The sequence below is a fragment of the Perissodus microlepis genome, chromosome 3, assembly GCF_051167445.1.
Source record: "Perissodus microlepis isolate ML-2025 ecotype Zambia chromosome 3, ASM5116744v1, whole genome shotgun sequence".
NCBI lineage: Eukaryota > Metazoa > Chordata > Actinopteri > Cichliformes > Cichlidae > Perissodus > Perissodus microlepis.
In genome coordinates this window covers 8,608,634-8,625,046 of record NC_140463.1, presented here as the reverse complement: position 1 = coordinate 8,625,046, position 16,413 = coordinate 8,608,634, and the positions used below count along the sequence as shown (strand labels likewise).

The window sequence follows — 16,413 nt, the reverse complement described above, 5'->3', positions numbered from 1 at the left end:
TTGTGCCTGTGGAAGTTCGACGTGTATAGGGAAGCGCTGTATAAGGTTCCCGTTATTGATGTTTGGGTGGTTGACCGGAACGGATTTTCTCCTGTCACTTTCTCGTCATCCCTGACGTGTTCTCCGTTGTTTTTTCCCTGCTAATTTTAGCATCACACGGCACAGCTTCTGTATCACGTGGTATAAGGCTCCGCCCTTGTCATTTGTTGAGCAGGAAGAGGGAGCGCTTGTTTTCATGCGAGTACGTCCCGGATCAAAATGCGGTACAGTCGTCGTCGTCTTTTTTTTTTTTTTTTTTTTTTAATCGTTGTCATTTGGAAATGAGATCGCACATAAGTATGAATCGAGATCGCGATTTTCTAACGATTAATCGTGCAGCCCTATGCAAAAGAATCAAAATTTTGGGCCCATAAAAGAGGTCAAAATAACAGAACTCTACTCAAAGTTGACAACACTACTGATAACTCAAACAAACTGACCTAACTTAACGAGACAAAGGAGAAACTCAAATAGTGGCTAATCAGCCCACAAAAACAGGAGAAGGGGTAAAATACACAAAACCTAACTAAACCTAACATAATGAACTCCAATTCCCCCCCATGGTCCCGAGTTATGGCATGAACCAATTTGTAGTCTTCCTTTAAAGCTCGCTCCGCCCCTTTTCCACCTCTTGGCTCCTTAATCAAGGGACTGGAACAGCTGCAACTAAGATAACTCAGAAAACAAAAGATTAATCATACATAACAGTGTAAACTAAAATGTGCGCACTTATTTTAGAATGCAGTGTTATGTGGATATGTGAATTAACTCTAAACCAAAACCAGTTATTTATTGTCCTGTAAATTAATTCCTATATTTAAAGAAAGACAAATGTGAATGCAATGTTACTTATAAGCCTCTACACTAACATGGTGGGTATTACCACTGTGTGGCTGTAAGTGCAGCCATCACAGGGAGCAACAGGACGGTCAGATGTGGCTGATTTTACTACAGAGTAGGATGGATTGTAGAGTAGCAAACATCATCGGAAAAGATATTTTCAACACTGCAGGTTAACTGGGTGTGATGTTTTTCTGCTAAAAAGAAACATGGTCTGAGTCCTACCTAACTATATAAAGAGTAACTGAAGGTTAAATGCAGCTAACATGACCTGTTTTAAGCGAGACACTCAACCTCCGCTCTGCTGCGTCTCAGCCACCATCGAGCTTTTGACATTCTCTACTTTAACACTCAGTGTCTTCCGTGTTGGGTGATTCTCTGTGTTCTTCCTCCTCTTCTTGCTTCAATCTCAGGGGTAGACTGCCCTGAGATATGTTTTTCCACTGACTAGGGGATTATTCTGCCCCTGCAGTTGAGATTTGATCCAATATTACGTATTGGTCCGATACTCACCTAAATTACTCGATCGGTTATCGAAAAGAAATACAAAATTTAATCCGATCTTTTAAATATCACAAAAGCACTTCACAAAACCTTGCGACATAGCGTAACCCAGCTCATAATCATAGCACGTCGGAGCAGCATGCGTCACGTGATAGAGCAGCTGTGGTGTAAGAGAGCTGTCGGTGGTCTGGTGGAGCATTTGGAGCATCGCTACGAAACCAGCATTTCATCTCCGAGAAAGCTGTCCCGGAGAAAGCAAGAAAGCGTTCCCACGCTAAGCTTAACTACCGATATATGGAGCGACTGCCTCTTCTTCTCTCCCCCTCCCTCTCCTGTTGCTACTTCAATCATGAAACTGATCAATGATCAGCTGATTGGCTTTTCTGTCGTAGTCTTGGATCCTGGACCCGACCTCACGCATGCAAAACCAGTGTGCTGTGCTGTGAAGTTTCTCAACAATGACTTGCATATTTGGAGATATGTTCGGCAAATAAACAAAAACGTCATATTGCCAGAAATGTCATCACTAAAAACACTATGTCGAAAATCAAGCCTTTTATCATCACAGTCTTGGTCTGCCAATAAACAATGGCCTAGTTTTTATTTTTATCTTTTGTAAAGACAGCATCTGTGAGGATCTCCTGTTGCTACTTCAATCATGAAACTGATCAATGATCAGCTGATCGGCTGACTTTCATCCTAAATGACTTTTATATCTCGTTCGGACTGGATTTTATATTCCTGATGGAAACTTGGCTTGGACGCGGTGAGTTTTCTTCTTTCTCGGAACTCCTTCCCCCGATTGTTCATTTTTCAGTTCTCCCCAGACCAATGGTAGAGGTGGAGGGCTAGCTTCAGTATTTAAAAACGATTTTCGCTGTCACCTCCCTTAAAGCAGGATGTCTTGAGATCTTCCAGTCTACAATGGGTCCACTGTGAAGGTGCAATAACATGGGGCCCACTTGTGATAACATTCTACATGCATGCATACAACTGGTGAACACTAAAGTGAGGAAATAATATTACTATTACTAATGTGATGTGATTTATAAGAAAAGAAATGTGCCACTACAACATGAATAACAGCGCTGGTAAATACGCACAGAAATGAACAACTACAAGATTAAGTCTGCATGGCCCACAAGCTCATGCGACCCTAGGATGTCGCTGTCATCTTCTTGCTCCTGGAAAAACATACATACATCCACCCTTTCCTTCTCTGCTTGGAGTAGGTGCAATCTGCGTATCAGTGTCAAGTCAGTGAACCATTTGTCCCCCATTATCAGTCCAATCTCAGTGCACTCCTCAAACATGAAAAGAAAAAAAAGAAAAGAACATACTACAAAATATAAACATATGAAAGTCTAGTTTCAGGACTTGCCAAAGCATACTTGTCTCCTTAAACTGATAAATCAAACCAAAACGTATTGACAGGTTCCACTTGGTAAAAAAAAAATGTAGCCGCCAAATAAATCCCCAAAACATTCATCCACCAGCCACACACATTTCAAACAACCCTAATGTCCTATTAGTTTCCTAATAAGTTCCTTTCCATGTAACCAGGTGTATGTCATGTTAAAGCCTCCCCCACACATTTGAATTTGAATTTATTTATTTAAAAGGGACAGTGCAGTTTGACATAGTCCAAGTACAAAACATGAAACTGATGTAACGCACGTAAGTTTATAGCTATTGCAAATTTTCAACAATTGTCCCTTGTTGGGCTTACAATCAAAATAAATACATTTTACCATAAAACATACATTTTCATAAAGCCAAAATACATCGTAAATACAACTACAATTAATAGACAATAAATAAAAATAAAATCATTAGTTAAAATGACTACATCTCTGATTTCCCTTTAACCAAACTTTAACCTTCAATAGAAAGGATCTGATGTCTGTAATCAATTTGATTTTGGTTGGAAGTGCGTTCCACAGATTGCAAGCCTCTATGGAAAATGCCGACTGACCAAATTTAGATCTGCAATATGATATCTTGCAGTTTCCGTTCACCATGCTTCTAGTAATACGATTACTATCTTGTCTCTGGATGTATCTATTAAGACACTCTGGGGCCATCCTATTTATACATTTAAATACTAATTTAAGAAAACACAAATGATTAAAACTCCTAAAACTAAGTAGATTATATTTCTCTAAAATGTGACAATGATGCCAGGGCTGCACGATTTTGTATAAAATGAGAATCACGATTTTTTTGCTTAGAATTGAGATCGCGATTCTCTCATGATTTTCTTTTCCAATATAAATATTTATTGCACTTACTAACTGCACATCAACTTCGTAACAGTTGAGACTGAACATAAAAACAATAAATGTCTCACTTGTAGGGATGGGTATTGATAAGATTTTCACGATTCCGATTCCAGTTTCGATTCTGTTTAACGATTCGATTCTTTATCGATTCTCTTATCGATTCTTTTTTTAAAAAAGGAGAACACTAAGGTCGATTAGCTTAGAACTTTGTTTTATATCTTCTCTTTGAACAAGATAGAAATTTAGGAGTAACATGGCCTTACAAACCCAACAGTGAGATCTTAAGAGATCCAGCCTATGGCTCTTCCATGGGGTGTCACAGGGTCCCCAGGAAAAAAAAATAGTAAATGTAAAATAATAAAATAAATATTCTTCTGTAGCAATAACAAAGTATAACATAAATTATTCTGTAGCAATTACACAAGAATATCCAGTAATGTCCCTGCCTACAATTAAACACATTCACTTACCGAAAATCGGGGCATCTGCTGTGGCAAATGGGTGCAAGCCTTTGACCACAAACTTAGTCACTGCTCGGTGACATTCGTCTATCCTGGCCTGAAAGGAGACGCTACCGGTAAACTGCAGCGAGAACTGCCAGCATCTGAGCCAGCCAGACTCTGTCTCTCTCATCATGGTCACCTAAATGCACAGTAATGGCAGGTTTTGTAATAAGGCAGATCGCGCTAACATAATATGCACTGTTAGTTGATTATTTACCTGCCGCATTAACGGGAGAGGACGTGCAAACGTTACCGCTGCTGCTGGGTTGAGATTCACGAGTCCGGAGCGGAATTAAAATTACGACATTCATTTCAGGTCATCGCGTGTTTTGTGAGCAAATGCTTTTGCATATTCGTAGTGTTTCCTCCCTTAAATGAAATATCTACTTTGCAAGTATTGCAAGTTGCCCTGTTGTCATCCGTTCTCGTAAAGTATAACCAAACTTTTGAGCGTTTGAGCCGCCATGTTTCCTGCCAGGTAAATGACGCTCCGCAACGCGGTGACGTCATTCGGGGCGACTGGAATCGATAAGGGGATCGTTTGCAAAAATGGCAAACAATTCCAAGGAATTGAAACAGTGGGAACCGGTTCTCAACAAGAACCGGTTTTCGATACCCATCCCTACTCACTTGTCTACTCCTACGTACAAAACGTCAAAATACTTCTAACAATAACGTTTTGAACAGTATTCTTTCCGTGTGTAAGCTGATGAGAGAGGTACGTATTAGGTATATTTCTTAAAATGTAAACCACAATTATTAACAAAATATAACACTTAGTTCGGCTGGACCATAAGTCTGTCGTTGCCGTGAAATGTTGTACTGCTTGTAATTCCGTCTCCACCCTTGCTCGACACTGCGTGTATAGAGCAGGTAGTGCAACGTTTGAAAAATAGTTGCAGGACGGCACTGTGTAGCGTTTGTCTTGGGTGTTGATCATTTTCCTAAATCCCTCGTTTTGCACAGTGTTGATGGGAGCCATATCTTTAGCCAGGTGATAAGTGATAGCCTCCGTAATTTCTTTGTGCCTGGGGGAGTTTGACGGGTATGGGGAAGTGCTGTATAAGGTTCCCGTTATTGATGTTTGGGTGGTTGACGGGGACGGATTTTCTCCTGTCACTTTCTTGGCCTTTACAGCTTCGTCATATTGCACTTTATGGTGACGTTTAAGGTGGTTATACAAATTCGTAGTGTTAGCTTGCGGTGCTGCTACTATGGCAAAACACAGCTTGCAAATGATATCTTTTTGACTCTCATCATCTTCTTTGAAACCAAAAAACTTCCACACGGAGGAACGAGAACCTTTTCTTGGAATTAATCTTACAGTGGGGTTGTCAGTCTCACCACCATCAGCGAGCTTTTCCTCTGTACTCATTGTGGTTTCTCCCCTTCGGCAGTTTCTCTCACGTGATCTCCATTGTTTTTTCCCTGCCAGCTGGCTTCTGTATCACGTGGTATAAGGCTCTGCCCTTGTCATTTGTTGAGCATGAAGAGTGAGCGCTTGTTTTCATGCAGATTATGTCCCGGAGCAAAACGCGGTACAATTGTCATCTTTTTTTTTTTCTTTCTTACATCGTTGTCATTTGGAAATGAGATTGCACATAAGTATGAATTGAGATCGCGATTTTCTAGCATTTAATTGTGCAGCCCTAAATGATGCCATCGAACAGATTTGACATAGGACACAGACCTTCAAAATAAAACAGGAAACATGAGACGCAGACATGACAATACAAACTTGATAACATAAGACACGCAGCATGAAACACAAAGGGTGAGGGAAACTTAAATACAGGGGAAGAAAATAAAAGAGAAATCTAATAACCAAATGAACTTCACTGACCTAAAGAACTTAAACATAAACCATAAACATCAAAAATGAACTAGAACTCAAAACACTGGTTCAAAAGACCCAGGAACGTGACAAATGCATAAATAACTGAGCTGCTGAAGCAGGTATATAGTGCTGAATTAACTCAAAGCAATTCAGATTAGCCTTGACCGTCTTAGCAATCTTCTTTACATGCTTGTCCAATTTAAGACGTAAATCAAAAATTATTCCTAAAAACTTCTCATCTTACTAAGTGAGCTGAACAAGATGATAAAATCAGAAACACAGGCTTGAAATACCATCTGGTATTCATTGCATTGCATGTGTGTGTATGTGTTAGTAGGATTAAAACATTCTGTGCTTATGTATGTCGTTTTAATTACTGTCCCCTTTTTTCTGAAACAAATCTCTCTTTACAACACCTTCTTGTTTCAGAAACACCTAAAGAGGAAAGTCTCTATTGTAGTCAGGCACCGCTAAATTCTGCTTGTGAGTTAACCTAGCCAACCACACTGTGTGTTGTTAACACCTTCAACATGTACCTCCTCGTGATGTGTGCCATTTCCTCTATGATTTTTGACACCCCTATATGGAGGACAACAAGAGCCACGCACATCAAAATAAAGAATTCTGTGCTTAAATAATGAATTGTAGAATAAATTCTCCATTTGTAAAATATTTTTAGAATTCCACATTAACAAAGTGAGTTTCAAAATGTTTTTTAAAAACCTCATTGCCATCCTAGGGGAGCTAGGATGGTAATGAGGTGCTTGAAATGTTGTAGGTGGCTGAGTTTATACTGCTACCATTGAGACTGATCGGGACTCCGTCTTTGTGGATCTATGGAAGTCCATATATACAGGGTGTAGCATCCCCTGGGTAAAGGCGGTGATCTGCAGGGGGGTCAGGGGTTTTTCCCTTTCAAGTTCTTGTAGGCAACTGATGACTTTCTTTTTGTAGTTGCTTCTGGGGTTTCTCCTTGAAGCTTCATAGGTATTGTTGTCACTGAGGAGTTTAGTCATGTTTATTTGCTCTGATTCTTTTTGTCTGGGATAAAATACAAATATATACTTTTTGTGTCCCAGCTGAGTAACAGGAGGAGAAGAGTGGTGGTGCAGCAGAGGAACAATTTCAGCCATTTGGACTCAGCTCAGCCACTACAGAGGAAACAATGACTTCAACACAAAAGGTGAGAAAAACATCACAGTTACACTGTTATTGAAACTGTGTGCACAGCTGGTCGGTTTTTAAAAACCTGTTAACAGCAGCTTTATCTTTTCCATCCTGGGCTCCTCCATATATACAGAATCTACATTCACAACCAAAAACCACAGAAGTTACAAGAAAATACAAAGATCATATTTTCTCTACACACATTGAAACAACAATATCATCAGTTGAACTCACAATTTTTTCTGAAGTAAAAGAGTTTCTCTGCTGATCGATATTTCTTCAATAATGCCATTTCCATTACAACTCTCATTGTAGCACATCATTGTAATGTGATACTATCACCAGAAGGTGGTGGTAACACACCTACAATGTGTTTGTTGACATGTTTGATTCCACCAATGGAGGGAGTTTCAGTTTGTTCCACGACTGCATTTCACTCACTGCTTGTGTTTGTATCTCTGTCACTGCAGGACCAACATGGAGCAAGAAGTCAGCGCTCTCAGGAGGCCAACAAACCTCACAGAAGAAAGGGAGAGAAAACCTACAGCTGTGATGAGTGTGGGAAGGAATTTACCCAGTCTGGAAATTTAAAAAAACACCAACTCATCCACAGTGGAGTTAAAGCGTACAGCTGTGACTTGTGTGGGAAGGATTTTACCCTGGCTGAAAATTTAAAAAAACACCAACTCATCCACAGTGGAGTTAAACCTTACAGCTGTGACTTGTGTGGAAAGTCTTTTACCCAGGCTGAAAACTTAAAAACACACCAACTATTCCACAGTGGAGTTAAAGCGTACAGTTGTGACTTGTGTGGAAAATCTTTTACCCGGGCTGGAGACTTAAAAACACACAAAGTCATCCACAGTGGAGTTAAACCTTACAGTTGTGACTTGTGTGGAAAGTCTTTTACCCAGGCTGGAAACTTAAAAACACACCAACTCATCCACAGTGGATTTAAACCTTACAGCTGTGAGTTTTGTGAAAAGTCTTTTACCCTGGCGCAAAGCCTAAAAACACACCAACTCCTCCACAGTGGAGTTAAACCTTACAGCTGTGAGTTGTGTGGAAAGTCTTATACCCTGGCTAAAAGCCTAAAAACACACCAAGTCATCCACAGTGGAGTTAAACCTTACACCTGTGACTTCTGTGGAAAGTCTTTTACCCAGGCTGGAAGCTTAAAAATCCACCAAATCATCCACAGTGGAGTTAAACCTTACAGCTGTGACTTGTGTGGAAAGTCTTTTACCCTGGCTCAAAGCCTAAAAACACACCAAGTCATCCACAGTGGAGTTAAACCTTACAGCTGTGACTTGTGTGGAAAGTCTTTTACCCTGGCTCAAAGCCTAAAAACTCACCAACTCTTCCACAGTGGAGTTAAACCTTACAGCTGTGAGTTGTGTGGAAAGTCTTTTACCCTGGCACAAAGCCTAAAAAAACACCAAGTCATCCACAGTGGAGTTAAAGCGTACAGATGTAAATTGTGTGGAAAGTCTTTTACCCAGGCTGGAGACTTAAAAACACACCAAGTCTTCCACAGTGGAGTTAAAGCGTACAACTGTGACCTGTGTGGAAAGTCTTTTACCCAGGCTGGAAGCTTAAAAACTCACCAACTCATCCACAGTGGAGTTAAAGCGTACAACTGTGACCTGTGTGGAAAGTCTTTTACCCAGGCTGGAAGCTTAAAAACACACCAACTCACCCACAGTGGATTTAAACCTTACAGCTGTGAGTTGTGTGGAAAGTCTTTTACCCAGGCTGGAAGCTTAAAAAACCACCAAATCATCCACAGTGGAGTTAAAGCTTACAACTGTGACTTGTGTGGAAAGTCTTTTAAATTTCCACATCAGCTGAAAAAACACCAACAGATCCACACCAGAAAGTAACTCTACAAGTGCAGTTACTGTGAGGATGTATTTAGTTTTTTATCTTGTAATTTTAACCTGATTGTTTGATCAAATATGATCAGTAAACTTATGGAGTTATACTGAATGAACTGTTTGGAAAAATGAAGACTCATTTTCGCTCAGTAAGCTGAGTGTTGTAATGTAAACAGTAAAATGTAATTGGACGTTGGCAGAGATGCTCTTTATTTCAGGCAACGTTCAGGATAAAAACGTTGAGGGAATCCCCTGACTTACAATGTCTTTGTTTAGAAGTGGAGCGACGCACATGGATCCATTTCTCAACCCTGTCGTCACTGTGGTGGTGGGAAAGAGTTTCTCTGTGACCTTTGTAGAAAAACTTCCAATCATCAACGGGACCTAAAACCACATCAACGTAGCCACACTGGAGACAAAATGAACTACTGCAAAGAATGTGGGAGAGGCTTCCACACACCAAGTACATTAAAAATACATGAACTCTTCCACAGTGGGGTCAAAAAGCACATCTGTGACCAGTGTGGGTCATCCTTCACCACTGCACGTGAGCTCAATGAAAAAACATAAGCAAATCCACACAGGAGAGACACCATACAAGTGCAGACACTGTGACAAAAGCTTCTCACAATCAGGTCATCGTAACAAACATGAACGTACACACATGGAAGTGAACTTCAGCTGTGACCAGTGTGACAAGAGCTTCAGGAATGTCAGTTCATACTCTGAACACAAACGATCCCACACTGTAAATAAACATCAGCCTGATCATGCAGGACTGAAATCACTGGCTCACAATGAATCTGAAGAGAGAGAAAGATCCTCTTCTGGTTTCAGGGTCAGACTTATAAACCTTGAGATCAGGCTCCACAGAGTTCAGATGGAATCTCCTGTAAAGAGTGTCAGCTGATGTCACACTTGGATCTGATGAGGTAGCTCTGATTTCTGGACCTGCAGTGAATAATCCTGAATGTTATATTTAGGAAGCTGCATGTATAGATATGCATATCAAGTTTATGTTTTTTCCTTTGAGGGATTTAATTCTCTAAAATGTTATCCCTGTTACATGTTATTCTTTGTTCCCTTAGGACACAGTAGTGTTTAGTAGTTGTATTCATTTTATGTGTTACCTAAGTTAAATTTCAATCCTTCATTCATATTTAATCTTTTGCTGTGGTAAAATCTTCTCTTAAATCATTTTCTCCCAAAACTACAAATATTTTCACAGCAGTTGCTCTTAAAACTTCCAAAATGAACTAAATGTCCACCAGCTTTGAAACAACACCTGCTGTGACTTTATGTCCAGAAAAAAGAAACTCAAGCTAAACTGGTTTTGGGCTGTACTTCCATGTAATGCCAGTTTGTACCTGAAGATGAAGCAGTGAGTCAGTGTAACCTTTATTTAATTAGGCAAAGACCACATTCGTATTCACAGTGGCAGCAAAGAAATGTTGAAAGTTAAAAACAGCAGCACACATCAGGACCAATTTAAAGATCACAGGTGACTACTTTTACTTAATTCAAATTCCTTCAAATTTTGGCTCCTCCTTTCACTTCAGTGTATTTGCTGTATCCTTGAAGTCCACATGTTGTTTTTTAATGAATTCATTTTGATCCACATGTTCTGCATCTGTTTCCCTGTTGATTTGAAGTTTGTATTATGAAATCCTGATAATATTAAAGTGTTAGTTACATTTGATGAACTCTGTGTAACGTTTGTCTTATTAAACAGTGTGGTGTGAAAATGAAGAAATGGTCTCAGAACAAGTAGTTTGAGCCCTGATTTCAGATTCAAACTAATTTAACTGTTTTCAGTGGTACATGTGTAGGTTTATCACAGGAGGCGACTTGGCTGTTCTCCACTCACACAGAACAGGGTTCCTGCAGCTCATTAAAAACTCTGAAATGATCTTCAAGGACCAAAATATTTGATTTTTCTCAAAAACGTGCTGTGGGCATGACGTTTTTAGAGAGTATGTTTAAGATGCATTGTGATTAACATCTCACACATTCCAATAAAGCAGATGTTCCTGCATTGCAACAGCATTTTGCAGATGTGTTCTCCCCCCTGCCCGTGTGCACGACTGTCATGGAGCACCACTTTGAAACACAGCTGATTGGCAGATTCCCTTGTCTGCAGAGTCCAAAGACAAAAACGGCCTTCTCCACTCTGTATGGTTCGTACCAATTCGTCACACTTCCGTTTGGCTTGTTTGAAGCCCCGGCCATTTTTCAGCACCTCCTGTAGCGATAGCTGCGTCCTCACATTGCATATGCTGTTTCCTACCTGGATGATGTCATCATTCATAGTGATACCTCGGTGGAGCGTGTGCAGTGGTTGGTCACAGTCCCGGATTCCCTGAGGCAGGCAGGGCTGATGGCAAACCCGAAGAAGTGTGTGGTTGGATGGAGGGAGGTACATAGTTCTTTGATACAATTTTGAGACCCCATTTGGAGGCTGATTACACCACAGCGACGTGATGAAGGCTGTCCCAATTCCAAATGCGGCCGGAAATGCGCACTTCATTTCCCCGGACTTGAAGGATGAGTCAGGTGTATCATTCGTGGCGCAACATATCCCAGAATTCATAGCGCAGCCTTTACTGTGGCTAATAAAAAAAAAAGGCAGATGGCAGAAGCGTGGTGGCCGAAGAGTAAACTTTTGAGTATTGAATTTTTCAACCTCATCAGTTAACGCTGTTCATGCAGATATTATAGATTTGTAAATGATTACGTAACAATCTTGTCAACACAAAGTTCTTTATTGACAGGCAGTGGGGAGAGGGGACACTTGGGCAGTGTATTTACTGCATATAATGTGTTATCAACCTTTTCATCTTTTCTCATTACCCACAGCTACATCCACTTCTGTTGGGCTAAGGCTACTCACTAGGGCTGGGTATCATCGCTGATTTCTATAATTGATTTGATTAAATTCAATTTTGACTCAGTAACTGTTTCATAGTAACTGAGGATAAAACACAGCACAACAGCAAGCTAAGCGTTTTTCAATTTGGCATAATTTAAAAAAAAATGTATTAAGCAGCAAAAATGAAGCTTTCTTTTGGCCGGAGAGGAACAAAAGCTGCAGCTCAGAATCAGTGAGATGTTGACTTTCTGCCCCGACGGCGTGTCCGTGTTCATGTCGTCGGGTGAGAAAGACGACATGTCACTGATGCATCGGGTCCGCGCTTTGTGTTCACGTCTTTGTGTGGAATCTGTTCACCTGCTCTCATTTATTGTTTTAGCTGTTTGGTGGTCATTGTAATAGTTTTGTGAGCTCCTTGCGTTTCTGGCAAAATACATAGAATAAATGACTGAATGAATAAATGGAGCTGCTACAGAAAAAGCACGATCTCCTCTAAGTTTATGCTCAGTCCTGGGTACATTCAGGAACAGCTGATCAGCTGACCTGAGAGAGGTGGGCGCTTCATAGATACAGAGAAAAACCCAACAATCATATGACCCCCTATGAGCAAGCACTTTGGCGACAGTGGGAAGGAAAAACTCCTTTTCGACAGGAAGAAACCAGGCTCAGGGAGGGACGGCCATCTGCTGCGACCGGTTGGGGTGAGAGAAGGAAGACAGGATAAAAGACATACTGTGGAAGAGAGACAGGTTAATAACAGATATGATTCAATGCAGAGAGGTCTATTAACACATAGTGAGTGAGAAAGGTGACTGGAAAGGAAAAACTCAATGCATCATGGGAATCCCCGGCAGCCTACGTCTATTGAAGCATAACTAAGGGAGGATTCAGGGTCACCTGGTCCAGCCCTAACTATATGCTTTAGCAAAAAGGAAAGTTTTAAGCCTAATCTTTTTTTTTTTTTTTTTTTTTTTGTGTCCCGTTTGGATCTTTAGCCATCAGAATTGTTGTCTTAAGGCCAAGAAAGATGCCAAGCGGATTTATTTTACCAAGTGGATCATCATGGCCTTGCCATATTGGTCCATTTGATTGACCTTTATTATAATTATGAATTTATTTTATTTTCGGTTGCTACAAACGGGACAGACATGACTGGGGGATAGGACAGGGAGAAAGAATGAAAGAAAGAGAGGGAGAGAAAGAAAGCCAAAGGGGAGAAGAGACGGTGAGAAGGGGGGGAAGAAAGAAAAAAAACAAACAAACAAACAAACAAAACACCTGGATCACCTGTATGGAGAAAAAAAAGCAGAAGAGAAAGCAAACAACAAAGAGCAACATAATAAAAAAAACCCAGCACCATCACAATAAACTAGCTAGCAGTAGATAACAGTAGATACTACATAATAAACGATATTGTGCAGCACGCAAGATAGACAGCGCACAATGTGCTTTGAGGCAGCAGCCAAGAAAGGTGTAGTCCGCGTCTGTGAACACCCGTGTGTACACCTGTGTGCATACCTTTGTGGATCAGCATGCTTGTATTCCAAAGGTTTCTCCATGTAACGATCTGCTAGGGAGTGTTTAAGCCTAATCTTAAAAGTAGAGATAGTGTCTGTCTCCCAAATCCAAACTGGAAGCTGGTTCCACAGAAGAGGGGCCTGAAAACTGAAGGCTCTGCCTTCCATTCTACTTTTAAATACTCTAGGAACAACAAGTAGTTCTGCAGAGCGAGAGCGAAGTGCTCTAATAGGGTGATATGGTACTACAAGGTCATTAAGATAAGATGGGGCCTGATTATTTAAGACCTTGTATGTGAGGAGCAGGATTTTGAATTCAATTCTGGATTTAACAGGAAGTCAATGAAGGGAAGCCAAAACAGGAGAAATATTCTCTCTCTTTCTAGTCCCTGTCAGGACTCTTGCTGCAGCATTTTGGATTAGCTGAAGGCTTTTCAGCAAGTTTTTTGGACATCCTGATAATAATGAATTACAGTAGTCCAGCCTGGAAGTAATAAATGCATGAACTAGTTTTTCAGCGTCACTCTGAGACAGGATATTTCTAATTTTAGAGATGTTGCGCAAATGGAAGAACGCAGTCTTACATATTTGTTTAATATGTGCGTTGAAGGACATGTCCTGGTCAAAAATGACTCCAAGGTTCATCACAGTGTTACTGGAGGCCAAGGTAATGCCATCCAGAGTAAGAATCTGGTTAGATACCATAGTTCCAAGATTTTCAGGGCCGAGTACAATAACCTCAGTTTTATCTGAATTAAGAAGCAGAAAGTTAGCGGCCATCCAGGTCTTTATGTCTTTAAGACATTCCTGCAGTTTAACTAATTGGTATGTGTTATCTGGCTTCATAGATAGACAGAGCTGGGTGTCATCTGCATACCAGTGAAAATGTATAGAATAGAATAGAATAATCCTTTAATTGTCCCACAAGGGGAAATTTGGTATGCTATGTCTTCTAATGATGCTGCTGTCAGATTATAATATTATTTTATGCCATGTTAGACCCTTAATTAAAGATGGTGAATTATTATGTAGTTTTAGTTTGCATTATTCTCCTGAATTAGAAGAAGGTGATAACTATTGCATTTGTTAAGCTGAGTTGCATTACATTAGACTGCTGGTTTATTGTGAATGAATGATATTGTTTTATGATGCATTATACTGCTGAGTTATGAGAAATACTGTTTGCAGAAAGTCATCGCCTTATTTGTCTGATTAGAAGAGAACAGAACACACTGGAGTTTTCTGTCCCATCTCAGCAGGAGCAGATAAACAGGGAGCCAAGGTTGTAGCTTAGGCACTGTGTGAGAGAAAGAATGTGAATGTTTAGACTTTTATGATTAGGTGGGGGCCACTAGAGGCTATAAGAGTTTGATCAATGCTCCACCATTTTGAGATCTGATGCTGTCTGCGTACGGTGTCCATCTCCCACGCGTGTGATCATTAAAATCATCGTTTGACTCAACCCGGCCGGACCAGTGTTGTTATTGTGGTTTTTCCTCTTGTATCCATCCCCAATATTTGAATCCGTAACACTGCCTAAGGGAAGCATGTATAATGTAAACAGAATTGGTCCTAGCACTGAACTCTGTGGAACACCATAATTAACCTCAGTGTGTGAAGAGGACTCTCCATTTACATGTACAAATTGGAGTCTATTGGATAGATATGATACAAACCACTGCAATGCAGTACCTGTAATACCTACAGCATGTTCTAAACGCTCTAATAGGATATTATGGTCAACAGTATCGAACGCTGCACTGAGGTCTAGCAGGACAAGCACAGAGATGAGTCCACTGTCAGAGGCCATAAGAAGATCATTTGTAACCTTCACTAAAGCTGTTTCTGTGCTGTGATGAGCTCTGAAACCTGACTGAAACTCTTCAAATAAGCCATTCCTCTGCAGATGATCTGTTAGCAATTTGACAACTACTCTTTCAAGGATTTTTGATATGAAAGGAAGGTTGGAGATTGACCTATAATTAGCTAAGATTGCTGGGTCTAGAGATGCTTTTTAAGTAAAGGTTTAACTACAGCCAGCTTGAAGGCCTGTGGTACATAGCTGATTATTAGAGATAGGTTGATCATATTTAAGATCGAAGAATTAATTAATGGCAGGACTTCTGTGAGCAGTTTTGTAGGAATGGGGTCTAAAAGACACATTGATGGTTTGGAGGAAGTAATTATTGAAGTTAACTCAGAAAGATCAAGTGGAGAAAAAGAGTTATTTTATTTGTGAAGAAGTTCATGAAGTCATTACTAGTTAACGTTAAAGGGATGGTTGGCTCAACAGAGCTCTGACTTTTTGTCAGCCTGGCTACAGTGCTGAAGAGAAACCTGGGGTTGTTTTTATTTTCTTCAATCAGTGACGAATAGTAAGATGTTCTGGCTTTGCGGAGAGCTTTCTTATAAAGCAACAAACTATTTCTCCAGGCTAAATGATGATCCTCTAAATTTGTGACACGCCATTTCCTCTCCAGCTTACAAGTCATCTGCTTTATGCTACGTGTTTGAGAATTATACCACGGAGTCAGGTACTTCTGATTAGAGACCTTAGTTTTCACCGGAGCTACAGTATCCAGAGTCATACGTAGTGAGGAGGTAAAATTATTAACAAGATAATCGACCTCTGTTGGAGTAGTATTCAGATAGCTGCTCTGCTCTATGTTGGTACAGGGCATTGAAGATGATAACAGTGGGTGGATTATATTCTTAAACTTTCAGAAAGACATCTACTGTGATAAAATCTACTCTCCACTGCTGTGTAATCAATTATTGTAAATGTAAATGTTATCAGGAAATGATCAGACAGGAGAGGGTTTTCAGGAAACACTGTTAAATGTTCAGTTTCTATGCCATATGTTAAAACAAGATCTAGAGTGTGATTAAAGTGGTGGGTGGGTTCTTTTACATTTTGAGAGAAGCCAATTGAGTCTAATAAGAGATTAAATGCCATGTTGAGGCTGTCATTTGTAGCA

At 40.2% G+C, this 16,413-nt stretch overlaps 2 protein-coding genes across 3 annotated transcripts in view; one reads left to right on the top strand and one right to left on the bottom strand.

Annotated features, from left to right (window-relative positions):
- LOC146389759 (uncharacterized) overlaps positions 1 to 10,748 on the top strand; it is a 51,431-nt gene extending 40,683 nt beyond the window's left edge. For both annotated transcript variants that reach the window (XM_084912759.1, XM_084912767.1), the window contains exons 2-3: positions 7,085 to 7,188; positions 7,643 to 10,748. In XM_084912759.1, the coding sequence (XP_084768885.1) occupies positions 7,171 to 7,188; positions 7,643 to 9,055 (1,431 nt within the window). In that variant the 5' untranslated portion in view covers positions 7,085 to 7,170 and the 3' untranslated portion in view covers positions 9,056 to 10,748. The remainder of the gene's footprint in view (positions 1 to 7,084; positions 7,189 to 7,642) is intronic.
- The window catches only part of LOC146389750 (neural cell adhesion molecule 2-like), a 631,716-nt gene that overhangs the window by 406,069 nt on the left and 209,234 nt on the right, over positions 1 to 16,413 (bottom strand). The gene's annotated exons all lie outside the window — the stretch shown is intronic.